This window comes from Hibiscus syriacus, unplaced genomic scaffold (assembly GCF_006381635.1).
Source record: "Hibiscus syriacus cultivar Baekdansim isolate YM2019G1 unplaced genomic scaffold, ASM638163v2 tig00111582_pilon, whole genome shotgun sequence".
In the NCBI taxonomy this organism is placed as follows: Eukaryota; Viridiplantae; Streptophyta; class Magnoliopsida; order Malvales; family Malvaceae; genus Hibiscus; species Hibiscus syriacus.
This window is the reverse complement of record NW_024063126.1, coordinates 3,303,978-3,317,914: the sequence shown is the minus strand read 5'-3', so window position 1 is coordinate 3,317,914 and position 13,937 is coordinate 3,303,978. Positions and strand designations below refer to the sequence as shown.

The 13,937-nt window shown below is 34.0% G+C and overlaps 1 protein-coding gene across 1 annotated transcript; it reads left to right on the top strand.

The window, feature by feature from the left end:
• The first annotated feature begins 272 nt into the window (after nt 1-272).
• On the top strand, nt 273-1,733 carry LOC120165488 (delta(8)-fatty-acid desaturase 2-like). The gene has a single exon (XM_039174991.1). It carries the CDS (start codon nt 339-341, stop codon nt 1,680-1,682), a length of 1,344 nt encoding a protein of 447 aa, XP_039030922.1. The 5' UTR covers nt 273-338; the 3' UTR covers nt 1,683-1,733.
• Nucleotides 1,734-13,937: the final 12,204 nt, after the last annotated feature.

Below are 13,937 nucleotides of genomic sequence, written 5' to 3'. Positions count from 1 at the left end.
AATTTGTAATAATTAAGAGACTAAAAAAATAACACCCTATAGTTGAGGGATTATTTATATAATTTACCCTTTATTTAAATGAGAGTTGAGATATAAACATTATTAAAAGAACTTCGTGGCTAAAATATCAAGTCGCGCAAAGTTTAGACAAGTAATCTTCGTTAATACCTCCGAAAAAGCAGAGGGGGAGGGCAGAGCATTTATAGAGCATTGAGAGAGATTCTTTCTTTCTCTCAAAGTGAAATCAAAATTCTTGTTTAATGGTTTCTTTTGGGGTTTTGTTGGTTTGATTTGTTTATTTCGATCTGCCTTCTCTCAACGATTTTGGTTTAGATTCAATGGAGGATCAGAGGAAATACATGAGTGCTGAAGAGCTGAAAGAACATAACAAATCTGGGGATTTGTGGATCTCAATCCAGGGCAAAGTATACGATGTTTCAGATTGGGCAAAAGAGCATCCCGGCGGCGAGATCCCGCTCTTGAATCTGGGTGGCCAAGATGTTACCGATGCCTTCATAGCGTATCACCCCGGAACCGCTTGGCAATATCTCAACAAGCTGTTCACCGGCTACCATCTCAAAGATTTTAAGGTCTCGGCGACGTCCAGGGATTACCGGATGCTGGTCTCCGAGTTTGCCAAAGCTGGTATGTTCGAAAAGAAAGGACATATTGCCCTTTTTTCACTAACATCCGTAGCTCTAATGTTTCTTGTTGTTCTTTATGGTGTTTTGAGATGCCATAGCGTGTGGGCGCATATTGGTTCAGCCATGTTGTTGGGCTTGCTTTGGATGCAAAGCGCATACGTCGGCCACGATTCCGGCCATTACCAAGTAATGTGTAGCCGTGGCTACAACAAAGTCGCCCAGATCATATCTGGGAATTGTTTGACCGGGATCAGTATCGCCTGGTGGAAATGGACTCACAATGCTCACCATATTGCCTGCAACAGCCTCGATCACGATCCCGATCTCCAGCACATCCCGGTTTTCGCTGTCTCTTCACGTTTTTTCAGCTCAATCACGTCTAGCTTTTATGACAGGAAGTTGAATTTCAATCCTTTAGCAAGGTTCTTAATCAGTTACCAACACTGGACATATTATCCCGTCATGATTGTAGGAAGGGTCAATCTGTTTGTCCAAACATTCTTGCTTTTGTTTTCAAATCGGAAAGTCCCAGACAGAGGTTTCAACATAGCAGGAATCCTCGTGTTCTGGACTTGGTTCCCTCTCCTGGTTGCATGTCTTCCCAATTGGCCGGAGAGGTTCATGTTTGTTCTTGCCAGCTTTGCAGTCACATCGATCCAACACGTTCAGTTCACTCTGAACCATTTCTCGGCAAATGTATACGTCGGACTCCCCACAGGCAACGACTGGTTCGAGAAGCAAACGAGCGGGACAATAGACATTTCGTGTTCTTCAATGATGGATTGGTTCTTCGGTGGGTTACAGTTCCAGCTAGAGCACCATCTGTTCCCCAGGTTGCCTCGTTGCCATTTGAGGAAGGTTTCGCCATTGGTGAGGGAGCTCTGCAAGAAGCACAGTTTGCCTTACCGGAGCTTGTCGTTCTGGGAGGCGAATAAATCGACGATTAGGACGTTGAAGACGGCGGCCTTGCAGGCTCGGGACTTGACCAACCCCGCCCCTAAGAATTTGTTGTGGGAAGCTATTAATACTCATGGCTGAGGATATTTTGTCTATTTTCTTGAAAGAAATTCAATTTCTTTTTTGTTTTTAGTGCACTTTTAGATAATCGGATTTTTAAATTGCTTTCTCTTTATATATGTTCTCATATATTTTGGGTTTTCAATACAATATTCTCTCCATATTGGATTTTTCTTTGAAGCATATGCTGTGAAGTAGGGGTGGGAATGGGGTGGGAATAGGTCTGGCCGGCCTATAGGAGTTTACGATTGGTCTATATAAAGCTCGGCTTGACCTATTTAATAAAAAAATTAAAAAAGTTGGCCTCAAGCTTTTTTAAAAGTTTATTAAATTAAACAGATCAGGTTTTATAATATTTGAGCCTGGCCTACGATAATTTTTTTTAAACTTGAATCTGACTTGTAATATATTAAAGGCTTTTATTTTAGCCTCACCTCTTTTTAAAAACCTTATTCCATTAAAACCTGGCCGGCCTATTCCCACCTCTACTGTGAAGTCTAATATTCTCTATACGTTATTGCCTAGAATATGACTCTTTCCTCAACTTATGCTTTGGTCCCTCTACTTTACTGACATTTGAACATGGCATGAAGATGGTCTATTATCATTATCTTGGTCACCCATATATAGGGGTGAGCGTTCGAGTGAGTCGAGTCGAACCGAGTTAAAAAAATCGAGTTATTTGAGTTGAAGAGTCCTATTTAACTCAAAGTTGACTTGAAATTTTTTTTAGTCTAGTCGAATCGAATTTTCGAGTTTCTATTTAAATTTATTGTAAATATTTATAATATTATAACATTATTTGATTCAAATTTAAATATGTTTTTTATAACCATATACAATATATATATATATATTTCTTTATTTTTTCATATGTGATATACATATATCATACAAAGTGGAGAGACTCGCTTAAACTTGAATATCAATTCACTAATTACTAAAAATTTTGAGTTATTCAAGTTGTATCTTACAACTCGATTTGAACTTTAAATTTTTTCGAGTCGAGCCGAGTTTATGAAATTACAATTCGAGTCAAGTCGAGTTTTGCTCACCCCAACCCATATGATCTCCTTTCACATACCCAACAATCCAATTCGTTTTCTTTTTCAATTGTCTAGTTGATTACAATCACCCCAAGGTAGTATTTGTTTAGAATTTTTCTTAATAATTGACAACGTACGTATAAGCACTATACAGTTGTAACTGCTCGAATTTAAGACTTAGAGAAAGAACAACACTTTATTTAACCATTAAACTCACTTCCAATAATCCAATTCTTCAACAAAAAGAATTCAGATAATGTCCATAAAGAAATTGGTCGTACTGCACCTCCAATTTGTTTAAAAATTTCCAACTCCCAATCCTCATGTGTTGAATTTAGACAATCCTCCAATAGATTCCACTGCCATCCTTTTTACAACGTGAAGAAAGGTAAATTGACTTGAAAGAGAAACTTCTCACAGCATTTAGCAAAGCGTTTGTAGGCTAACTATTAGGATAAACGCCAAGTAATACAAATAGGTTTTATTCTAGATTGATATAATCTTATTAACATAAATTATTTATTTGAGATAATTTTATAAATTATAAATTTATTTAAATCATCAACTAATATAAGTATACGGTATATAATTAGTTAAAGTGTTGTTAGATAATCAATGGGTTAATTTTTGCTTTTATTGTTTTGCATGTACTAATTCTATGTTCGACGACATAATGTGCAAAAAAAAGAAAAAAAAAAGAAATAATATAAAAAATATTTAAATGGATAAGTTCAAATGAATTATTTCTCTTATTGAAATTACTATACTAAAGACAAAATTTCAACATATTTGTGAAATTAACTTTAATTTCACTTGTGGTGTATTAATTAATAATTATATAGTTTAATGGTATATGAGACCCTCAAACTTTTGAAAAAAATATTGTGACTCATGAACATCTATTCTACACATAATGAGGCCCTTATATTGAGAAAAAAATTAATTTAACCATTTTACTAGTGAAAAACGTCCTTGATTATTATGATGGTGATATGACGATTCATGGTGTTAATATGACAATTTATGATGTTGATATGATAATTTACGATATTGGTGTGACAATCCACAGTGGATAATACCATGGTAGAGGGGTTTAATTGATTCTTTTAGAAAGTTTAAGGGTTTAATTACTTTTTTAGAAAATTTGAGAATTTTTCTAATATTTAAGAAAAAAAATAAAACTCACAAATTATTTAAGATTATTAATATAAAATTTATTAAAATAATATAAAAATATTAAAATAAAAAGTAAATATAAAAAACTTAAAAAATACTAAAAATGCTTTTAAAAATTTTAAAATTAAAAAATATTCTAAGTGTTGAGTTTATCTAAGTGTTGGTTTTGGATAACAATATTTTATTTTAAATGTATTCATTTCATTCTAAAATAAATGTCTTTTTACAAATCAAAATAATAATAAAAGAGAATTTATTTTATATATAAAAAATTAAATTTATTAAAAAAAATTGAGAATAACATACGATTAAACGATTATCACATATATATTACTATCTATGTGGACATAAGATTGGATCAAAACTACATACACAAATAGCTTGATTTATTTGTCTAGATTTCCAAATTTACATTATTTCCTTAGTCGTAACTAACATTACAACTTACAACAAAAGCAACACTAGGATGCGGTACTAATTGTATCCTCATTCCATGGATTGTAGTCGTTATCGCTTTAACCAACAACTTCTTCTTCTTCTTCTTCTTCTTATTATTATTATTATTATTATTATTACGGTAAAGTATAATAATGATCACTGAACTTTTTTTAGACTTATATTTAGGTCTCCCAACTTTTAAAACTTGCAATACAGTCCTCCAACATTTAGTCCGTTTAAAATATGGTCCCCGACATAACCGACCGTTTGACGCCGTTACACTGCCGTTAGAAGAAGATGATGTGGCAGTCCTCCAACATTTAGTAAGAGGTCCCCCAACTTTTAAAACTTGCAACATAATCCTCAATTTCATTCTAAACCTCAAATTCCTTTTCGATCTCGAATTTCTTTTTTTTCACTTCTTTCTTCTCATTTCCAGCGTAACTTTTCAGTCAGAGATGCATGATAAATTCTAATATAATTTTGAATTCTCTGGAGTTGTTGACTTGAATAAGGGTCCATTGAGAGAAGACCTGACCAAGGGACTATCGGGACCATCAACGATTCAAGGTGTAATGTTAGATACATGCCATCTTAGGTGAAACATATATGTTCGATGAAATGCTTGTGAGAAAAAAATGGGGTTAGAAATGCAGAGTTGACAAATACTACTAAGATGAACTAAATATCATTGTTGAAAGTCACTAACAAAGTTGGAATTATTTTGTATAAATGGCATATAATTAGTTCTTCATTTAATCATTGTAGTTAAAGATTTTCCAACAGATGATCAAATATAATGAAATCCCAAACAGTGCCTTCACCTCTCAGTCTCTTTCGCTCACATGCACTCTCGTTTGGTTTTTGTTCTTCAGTTTTCCGCCATGTAAAACAATGCTCTGTCTTTCAGCTTTTTATTTACAAATAAAAAATGGAGGAAGAATTGCTTAAATGCAACACAAATTGCGTTGGTTTCTTAGTTTCTCCCCTCACTTGCAAGAAGGTATTTATTTTCTCTTTTGGGCTATCCGGAAGTAAGCTTTTCCTCCTTCGCATTTTCCCATTTTCAGCTCGCATTGTGTGTTTTTTGTTGAAATTTTTATGTTTCTGGAACTGTATATCAAGGATCTGGATATTCAGTGTTAATTTTGAACCAAAACCATCTAATTTTCTTTCTTTCTTCTTAATCAAAACTTTTAGTATTCCTTAAGAAAGATATTCAGTCCATCAGAATAGAAGTGAAAGAGGGTCTTAGGCTAATTTTTTTATCTTTGTCGAAATGATTTTTTCCTTAAAAGTGAGATTTTAAAAACCACACCATTTTTTATTATCCCTTTATGATTAAATTTTAATTAAAAACAATGCGATTTTAGAAAACCTATCGTTTCAAAATATTGGAAATTCCTTTACGATAAAAAAGACATATAGTTCGAGAAGTCGCCACCAATCTTTGATTAGGGTGTGATTGGGCACCCAAAAATGTTTTGCCATTTTAAATAAAAATTAATATTAATTAAAACAACAAATTGAGGTATGCGTTACCAGAAAATGAGTTCGGGAGTCGGTTACACGTGGGGAAGGATTAGCACTCGCACAGCGCCCTAAATCGGTACCTAGTCGATTAATTAATGTCTTTGCAATAAAATTTACAAATTCGATTTTAATTTGATTTATGAACCTCAACAAAACAATATATGAATTTTTACAATATTCAAAAGCACCAAAATAGATTAAATTAAAATCACCCTACCTTTTAGAAAGATAAAGAATATTCGATTATTTAAAAATAGCGAGACCATATCTTAGATGAGGTATAATAACCTTTTCTCAACAAATTTAAATAGCCAGACATTTCTTTTTCTTCCATTCCCAAATTGTTTCCAATTTTTTTCCAAATTTTAAAGTGATGGATCAATTTTTAGGTGTCACTAATAAGATACACTTTTAATTCAAAATCGTTAAAAGTGGAACTCTAATGAGATATAATAACCCACTTAAAACAATTTTAAATTAAAAGTGTATTACCCTTAATTCAATTATATAATAATGTCGAGTTATGCAAGTGAGGCTATCATGCAAATCATACAACAATGATGTCCTGCAAAAATTAATTAAGCAAACATTATGATTAAAAATATCATGCAATGTGACATTTTAATACAAAAATTCCATCAATATTTTTTATAACTATAAATTATAAACTATATAAATTAGTATGTAATGTACAAATGTGACTTAAACATACCAAATAAAAACATAACATCTCAAATTACAAATTTTAGAAAATAATTGTACTTATTAAAATAAGGACTAAATTATATTAAACCAAACTTTACTATTTTAAATACAAAAAAATAATAATTGAAATGGACATGAATATTACACCATAATAAACAATGAAACCGAAATAAAACAAATCACCATCCTAAAGGACTAAAATTAAATGCGTAAAAAATGGAAAGACCAAATTGAAAACATATAAACCTTAATCTTATGACTAAAAAGTAACATGCAGAAAATTAGAGATCTAATGTCTAAATAACAGAAAATAAATAAATCAACTTTTCGGATTAAAATTAAAAGAGCATAAAATGAAAAGACTAAACTAAAAGCATAAAAAACTCGAATTTAGGACTAAACTGAATTATACGGCTAAAGCTAAGGGGTACGAGAGAAAATTACCCTAAATATAAGATATAAAAACCTAATTATAACTTAAACCTAATCCTAACCTAAACTAAACTCACACACCCAGCCGCATACCCCATTCCCTCTCACACGGCTCTACTATTTCCTTCTCCTCCTGTTTCGAGAGCCTCAATGGCTACCTACACCCTCACAACGCCACATCTCTCTTTCTCACACACGATCGAGACCTCAAAAGCCAACCAACCTAGTACTGGTCACCACCGGCAGGAAACAAATAACTATCTTTGGGAAACCTTTCATCACCTTGCTTCATTTCTATGCCCATTGAAAGGATACTACTAGGGGAATTCTGTAAGTCATTAACAATAGTACCCCTTGGAATTTTGGGACTTCTTAACCTCAATATCAGCTGGTTCGAATCGAACCTCCCGATATCTCCTATCGCACCACCATATGTCACAAATCAACCGTCAATCATCCTCCAAACCAATCGATGAGGACACTAAACTACCCTAACAAGCCTAGACGTCTCTAGTTAAATATCTAAATCATCCCTCATCTCTTAGTTAAAAATACTGACTAACACCACCACCATCAAAATTGAACGAGACCTTAGACCTTCCTACCTTCTAACCACTTACGACAACAAAATCTTGATCACATCCAATCAGTAGCGAGACCACCTAGCTAAACAGGTAGTGTATATCCTTTCTTTATGCTTATTTTAATTTTATTTAGAAAAATATTTGCTAACTTTAACTTCTTTTCATCGATAACGGAACCAAAACGAGGATGAAATGGAGTCAACGAGACTCCATACACTTTCCCACAACACATGTAAATATCTAATCCATATTTATTTTCTATTTATTTCAAAACGCCAACGTATACACATCATGCTAGGAATTGAAAAATGATCTGGAAAATACCTCAAATCACTACCATTTATTTCTGTTCATTCGGAAAAAACATGAAGGGATGAAGACCCTTTTTTTTACATTACTTGGTTACTAACAATTGAGAGTAGAACACCCCTCCCCTCGTTTAAAATTTGTTTCTTTTCTTCTAATCTTTTTTGTTCTCGTTCCTCCTTCTTTTTGCTTTCCAATGGTCCCCCGATTTTATCTCTATTTTTCTTCATCGAATTCCTTGTCCTTTGCATGTTCATTTTCTCTGTATTTGGTGAGATTTTGATAGGTTTAGGTATTGACTTTGATAACATTTTTTGACGGCTGATTATTTTTTTGCTGTGGATGATTTGTGCAGTAGGCTTCGATGATGGCATGATTGGTTGTAGCTCATACGCGTGGATTGGAACAGCGGTGAAGCATGCAAGCTACTGGGTCAGATATGAACTTTAGGCTTCATTCGGGTCGGGTCTTGTTGTTGGGTCGGATCTGGTCAGTTCTTATATTGGGCTTTGGCCTGAAAATGTAAAATACAATAATTAATAATAATAATAATAATATAATTAATATTTATAATATTTTTTAAGCCCGATCAAAAATGGGTGTCTACAGCTGCCTCCCTTTGCGTATTCTTGTGTTAACAAGAATAGGGCAAAGACGGAAAAGACAACCAGTTTTTGTCCAGTTCCGTCTCTGTGCTTTAAAATTTGATAAGGGTTCTTCTCCACTATTTATGCAGGGGATATCAGACTCGAGATTGTTTTGCTTCACTACTCTTCAGTGAAGGCTTAATATGACCCGAAGAACTTATCATCTTGCTCAAAAAACCTGCTACCCGAGGGACTTACTGATGACCCAAAGGACTTATAAATTTTGGAATAGTTTACTATGCAAAAAACCTCATACTTTTCAAAAATTTTGAATTTTCAAATTTAAATGAGAAATCTTTCTCATTTCATTTTTTACTTATAAAATGGCTTAATGGTCTGACCACATGCACTTCTTCAAAGTAATGCTTCCTCTATGGATTGGCCTCATGTCTTTCTCAGGTTCTGCCTCTCCAAACATGATTCCCTGTATTTGATGTTTAACTTTTACATTTCACTTGTCGGGATTTTAACATCCTGCATATTCTCTTTTCACTTGAAGATCTGTCAAAAACATGTGTTTATGCATAAAACACGAATGCAATTAAATGTATCAGTGTAATGCATTTTCTTTTATGCAAATAAGGTTTTCATGAATGCATAGATGTTGAATCAATCTTCATTTGACTTCAAATTGACGGACTCAGTCTTCTTCCATTTGATCATTTCTTCCCTGGGTTTGCTTTAGATTTCCGTGCAACATCTAATAATTTTCAACTTGCATTTTTGAAGAACCCTCTGATCTTCTTCTATCTTCTTGTCTTTTTCATTTTTTGTCTTTATTTTGGAGAAATTGTTTTTCTCTCAACTTCTTGCTATGGTCAAAAATATGTCTGTGTTGCTCTATTTCTGTCTTTAGCTCAATTACGCTTTCAGAGGTTCTTTTATGGGACTCTGCCATTGATTGAGGCTTGGTTGGTTTGCTTTACAAGGTAAACTCTGCTCAAATTCATGGTATGCCCCTGACAATTCAAGTTGTGAGACTTATTCTCAATGTCTTCTTGGTTTAAACCTTGTTATCTCAACATGATCTAGGTTTCTGGCCATTCCCCAAAGTGGGTACTCATGGATCTCTTTGTGCCCAACATATCCTAACTTGAATGTTCTCATTCTGATATCACTACATAGTAGTGTTGTCAAATAGTTTGAGGATTCTCTTCATATTGTCATAAACACTTAAGAAGTGATCAATTCTTCTAACAAAATATCTTGTATTTTGTTACAAACTGGGATATATGCCCTTTCTGAATAATGAGATCATCTTTTTCTTGACGGGTTACTGAAAAAATCACAAGGAAATGTTACAAGTTCTATCTTTCATCCATTCTGATCTTTTGGACCATCTGATTCAAGATTTATTCTTTTTCTCCAATAGAGGGAGAATGAGCCTCACCAGCTTCAAGGACCTTTCATATTTGAGACTGTCATGTTTGAAATATTTTCCCCTTTGTCTTATTTTAGGGATCAAAGAATGAAAGAATTTTATAAAAAAATTGCTTCTTAATCCATGCTCACAATCAAATCAAATAAAATCATAACTATGAGTTCACAGAATATCAAAAGAATCAATAGCTCTTTAATGTTTTCAAAGTTATAGCTCTTTGAAAAGTGTCAAAAATTGAGGGGTTGACTTCAGGATGGCTTCTTATTTTCTAAGGTTTCGACCACCAAAATTTCACTTCTTTATCGGTCCTTGTGGATATTGTACCATGCATCTCTTTTTTGGCTTGGTATTTTAATTAGATGAGGAGAAAATGACACAACTAGCATAATTAATTACTAGACTTTCTAGAATACTTCTAGTTCAGTTCTCTGAAATCTTCCATTTGTTCAAGCTTCGTAGACTCCTCTAACAAAGGCAGTGAAGAAATATCAATTTAAAAATGAAATTTCTGAGTGCTCGTGTGAAATTGACTATAACAGGTGTTCTTTAACTCCCTTAGTCCATCTTTACCGAAACTCCTTATTCATAAAATTGATTTAATTTGCCATTGTCTGGCTAGCTGAAATCAGATTTATTGTAATTTTCCTTTATCAAGCTAGTTGAAGAGTTCATGTCATCACAAAGTCTTCGACTTGACAATCACAGTGGAGCATACACCGAATTGCCAAGTACCCGATCAAGGTCATGGTTTGAATATAATCTATTCATAAAGAAAGGCTTTCGAGTTTCCTCTATAACCAATTGCCTTAGTGGAATAGCTAAACTTTATTATATACATATTTATTATAATCACCTTTATTAGGCTAGCTGAATTCTATCCATAAAGCAGGGTCGTTTAACCAATTGCTCTAGGGGGACAACTCAAGCTTTATTATATACATATAATATTATAATCTAGGTATACGGATCAAATTTCTTATGCTTGTCAAGAAGAATCTGTCATAGTCTAGGTGTTATTGAAAGTCAGAAAATCTCATCGTTAGAGTTCAATTTCCAAGCAACTGACCTAAACTAGATTCACCTACTTGACTATTCTATCCGTAAAGATCATAATCATCATTGAACGTCATCAACAAAAGTGTGGTCTATTTTGTTTTGTAACATCATACACAAGAGATGCCCCATATTGTCCGCTCCTATGCATACCTCAATACCAAGCCTATTGTTCATTCTCTTCTGATAAGAGAAGGCTATATTGGTCCCTGCAAGAAAAATGTATGATATTCGATTGTATCTTCTGGGGATAAGGTAAAGGTCCTTGTTTTATCAGGTTTTAATCTTGTCATTTTGTCAAAGATTTATAACTCTAATCATTTAAAGAGTTTTTAATTCAGTTGATACTCAAAGAATTTCAAAATTGAAAATTTGATTCAATGCTCACCATCTTTAAAGAAGCATAAGTTCATTTAAATATCCTTACAAAGACAACTGAGAAATGACAAAAAACAAATTTAAACAAGATGTCACAAATGGAATAAAGCTTCATGACGGATGAAATGACTTCTTCATAATTAGGATGCCCCATTACTCATCTAACGCAGTAAAACCTGACCTAAACAGATATTGCATTATGTGCTTTAATGCCCCACTTGAGCTCGTCAGCCATTGTTTCACCAATTATTGTGTCAAGGTCCCATTTTCAACAAGCATCTCTATCTCCTTTAACAACGGCCTACAATTCCTCGTAGAATGCCCTAATGCTCCCAAGTGGAAATCACAGACACTATCTTGATCACAGCTATGAGCAGAAGGGTCTGGTTACACTTTCACTGGCCTCGTGTGAGGTATTGACCTTTAATCAAATGGGGATACATATCCAAGATAGAAGTTTGAAACACTTTCAAAGTATTTTTCAATTTTGGGACTTTCTTTGGACGACTTGAGTAATCCACTCCCCTTTTCTTTTACGGTTGTAGGAGCTCTGGATGTGACATTCATTCACCTCATCAGCTTTTTCCTTTTGATCGGTTGGACTTTTGGAAGTGAATTTCAAGTTTTCTTTGTTGATTGTATCTTCAATTAGCTCCCCCGCTGTCATAAGATCCTTGAAGCCCTTTGTCGAATTTCCCAACATTAACTCAAAGAAAGGAGCTGGAAGAGAATCTTGAAACATACATGATATTTCTTCTTCTAATAAGGGAGGCTGAACTTGTTCTGCCACTCCTCTCCATCTTAGGGCATATTATTTAAACCTCTCATTAGCTTTCATCCTTATCCTTTGAAGGTCATGACATTTTGATGCTAAGCCTTTAACATATCGATATTGCCCCAGAAAATCATCTGCTCGGTTGACCCATGTCTTAATCTGCTCTCTGTTCAAGTGATTATACCATACTACAGCTGGCCCAACAAGACTATTATGGAAGAAATGAATCAGCAAATCATCATCATTTAAATGCCCTTCCATCCTTCTACAAAACATCTTTAGATGAATTAGGGGACAACTAGTGCCATCATATATTTCAAAATTAGGCACCCTAAATTCATGTGGGATGACCAAATCAGGGACCAAACTGAGTTCTCTAGCTTCTAACTCCTTGTGAGAGGCATTAAAGACCTTCATATCTTTAATGGCTTCATTCAATCGCTTGAATTCGTCTTCAAATTGCTCATAATCGACGAGGCTCATCTTTGGGCTTGAGTTAGATGCTCCGGGGCAAATTATCACTTTTGATGCATTATTATTATGGCATTGATTTCCTTTATCCTCCACTTTCTCTTTACCAGCAGCCTGTGGTACCAGTACCTGGATCATTTGATTCGATACGCTTTGTAGAGAACCCGATGCTTGATTCCTCGTATCTTGTTGTAACCCGACCAACCGCTCTTGCAATTGATCTTGTGATTTCTCATTATATTGCTCCATTGCTTTCATTTGTTTGTTCATGATGATGAGGAAGTAGTATGAATAAATGATCTTATTATTACTCTCATATAAATCTTCCATAAGTTATTTCCGTGTTTTCATAATTAATGCATGTAAAAATGTTTAAAAAAATACATGTAATGTAAATGCCAAATGCAAATACAAAAGGTGTCATTCTAGAGTGACTATCTTAAAACAACTTTCATTGAACACAAAGGTCTCGGTACATCAAACAAACTTTACATATAATGGATAACTTTCACTCCTAACTTCTCTATCTCTCTCAAAAGCCAAGTTAACTTCCACTCATGTTCGGGTGTTGAGTTGTCCATCTGCCCTAATTCTCTTGCAAAGCCAGCTAGATCAATCAACTTGTGAGCCAAATGGCTTGCTTGGATCATACTTTTTTCATGACGTCTTTTCCTCCATCTTACGTTTCAATTCTTGGAGCTGTAAATGAAGTTGTTCATTTTTCCTCGTAAGAAAATCTTCGTTGTTATGAAATCCTTGGGTAATATTTTCAAAATTATCTACCATCCTCATCAATTTCTTGTTCCTCGATCTAGTGGCTTCTAGCTCAACATCAACATCATGCTTGTAGCACTGATATGAAGCTTCCATGTTGGCTATGGACAAATTCAACATCTGATTCTTAGCTTGATATCTTTTCAAATCATTAACAGTTGTATCGTACCTTTTTTCTGCAATATGTAAATCATAAGAGAACTTCTTGGCTCGACCTTCATACATCTTGCAATTCTTTCTCCATTGTTCAACATCTTTCTTCATTTTAATGACCACTGTTGTCCACTCTTCTGGGTATTTCCTATACCAATATTTTTAAAGGATAGACTGATCCTTTGAAAACCATCACACATGACTTCCATCTCTCTATTCAGTTTATTGTTTTCATTCCTCAAATAACAAACTTGAGTTTTATCCTTTAGCAAATCTTCTTCCTCCTGGATACCCCCACTAATATTCTTACCTTTGAACACTTTTGGCTCCACCTTAACAGGACAATCAGTCACCAAACCCAGTCGACCTTTCATTTTGAACTCCAAAACTTCATAATCCAAAATATGATGTACTCGATATTTGA

What these genes read in the sequence shown, in the direction of transcription:
- LOC120165488 (XM_039174991.1), top strand. Translation starts at nt 339, where the DNA reads ATGGAGGATCAGAGGAAATACATGAGTGCTGAAGAGCTGAAAGAACAT.